Consider the following 1,999-nt stretch of genomic DNA (forward strand, 5'->3'; position numbering starts at 1 on the left):
CGGGCCCGGAGGAGGGGGCGTTAGGAGGGGGTCGGGCCCGACGAGGGGGCGTTAGGAGGACGCCCAGGACCACAAGGAGGGGTTGTTAGGTGGGCGCTGGCCCGGGTTGGCACTGCCTCTAAGCACACAGAGGCCTGTTCCTGGGAGAGCCACAGGAAGGATGGGGCGGACACCTGAGTGCTTAAGGCCTTCCTCCCTCCAGCTGGCCACACCCAGCCCCCCAGCTGGGCCTCTTCACTGTTCAGAGCCTCTCCCCTTCCTGCCTTCGTCCTGCTCCAGGATGAGTCCGACCGATCCTGGGGGAGCACAGCCCTGAAGGTCCCAGGACAAAGCCCCGAGTGGACCCCACGAAGACAGGGACCCTCTCAGCTCACGGGATGACGGCCCCACCCCCGGGCCCGAGAGGGAAGGTGCGCGGGAGAACACTGACTTGTCTCGCCCCGGCCTCACTTTCACCCGGAAGAGGCCGTACACAGGGCGGTGGTCGGAGGTCTTGATCCCGGGGCAGGAGGAGTAGCTCACGGGACAGATGTCACCCTTGTGGCGGCTTCTGTACAAGACACGGTCCTTCGGGAAGATTCCGGAGGGAGGAAGTCCAGTTACTCCTGAGGCGCTGTGGGGCGTGGCCCACTCCCCTCCCCGCTGTTCTCAAGTGCCCCCTGAGGGAGCCTTCTGGGACCCCCGACACTTATGCCCATTTTGTTGCCTGGTGTCTGTGGCCAGCTGGGCCAGGGCCTGTCCCTCGCTGCTGGAGACCCTGTGAACAGCGGCTACTCCTACCCTGACCTGCCTCAGTGGCTTCTTGAGGCGTCCAGCACACATCGGGACGTGCCCAGAGCTGCAGCCACGGGCCTGGCGGAAGGGTGAGTGAGGGTGCAACGGGCAGAGGCTCTGCACGCCAGGGGCGAGGGCATGGCCGGTGCCCTGTGTGCCAGTCGGCTCACCCAGCCTTGAAAACACCCATGGAGAGGGTGCCGTTCTCCACCAAAGGGGACTCGCCACGAGGCCAGGGTGTAGAGCTGAGGTTCAAGTCAAGGCCGTCCAGATTCAGACCCCTGATGCCAGGCATTGGCTCCCGGCTGTGGGAGGTGCCCGCCCTGGAAGCACTCTGCGCCGGCCACGGGCGGGGCTCACCGTGTATGAGGGTGTCCTCTGCTTGGAGGTGCTGTCGTACGTGTCCTTCCCGATGTCAAACTTGTATGACGGGAGGAAGTGGATGTCCGGCTCCTGGAAGCCCTTGAAGATGGACCCTGCCACAGGATGGGCACCCGGACTGGCTCAGACCAGCTCGTGCCAGCCGCGGCACCCCAGGCCCTCACCTTTCCTCATCTCCCGCCACGCCCGCCCCCCTCCCAGGCCCTCACCTTTCCGCATCTCTCGGATGAGCTGGTCATGCTGCAGCAGCGCCGGCACGTCCACCACCAGGCCCTGGCACAGGAGGGTGTCCACGGCCGTGCGCCCGCCGCTCAGGCGGAAGTTGAAGTCTCCAAACCAGAACACCTCATCGAAGCGGGTGGTGACGTCCACTGTGGCACAGCGGACCATGCATGGGCACAGGCAAGCAACGGCAGGTCCTTCCCCTTCCCCAGAACACGGCCTGGCAGTGGCTCCCAGGGGAAGTGGGTCTCGGGTGCCAGCCAGAGGGGCCGGGCCCTCGGGTGGGATTCGCATTGGGACAGCTCCAGAAGGCACCTGGAGCAGCCTCAGGGGCAGACGGCGCCCATGGCAGGGGATGACCATGTCTCTGCTCCTTTCCACACAGCCGGGGGAGGCGGCAGGGCGGGCAGTGGTGAGGACCAGGACCCAGGCTAGCAGGACACGCTGTGAGTGGACAGGATCCGCCCACCCCACTAACCGTGCTAAAGAACCACGAGGGGCTATGCGCTGGGGGCACCTGGACTTTTCGGCCCTCGCTTCCCAGAGCTCAGGACGCTGCCTCTGCAGAGCTGCCGTAAAAACGACGGGCGCCCCGCGTGTGAACCACGGCAGCACCACTCGC

The 1,999-nt window shown here is 65.9% G+C and overlaps 1 protein-coding gene across 1 annotated transcript in view; it reads right to left on the bottom strand.

The window, feature by feature from the left end:
- Positions 1-1,999, bottom strand: part of INPP5E (inositol polyphosphate-5-phosphatase, 72 kDa) — a 10,005-nt gene that overhangs the window by 3,167 nt on the left and 4,839 nt on the right. Inside the window, exon 9 of the mRNA XM_011985164.1 lies at positions 431-567. Coding sequence (XP_011840554.1) covers positions 431-567 — 137 coding nt within the window. The remainder of the gene's footprint in view (positions 1-430; positions 568-1,999) is intronic.

Source organism: Mandrillus leucophaeus, unplaced genomic scaffold, assembly GCF_000951045.1.
Source record: "Mandrillus leucophaeus isolate KB7577 unplaced genomic scaffold, Mleu.le_1.0 Scaffold28, whole genome shotgun sequence".
In the NCBI taxonomy this organism is placed as follows: Eukaryota; Metazoa; Chordata; class Mammalia; order Primates; family Cercopithecidae; genus Mandrillus; species Mandrillus leucophaeus.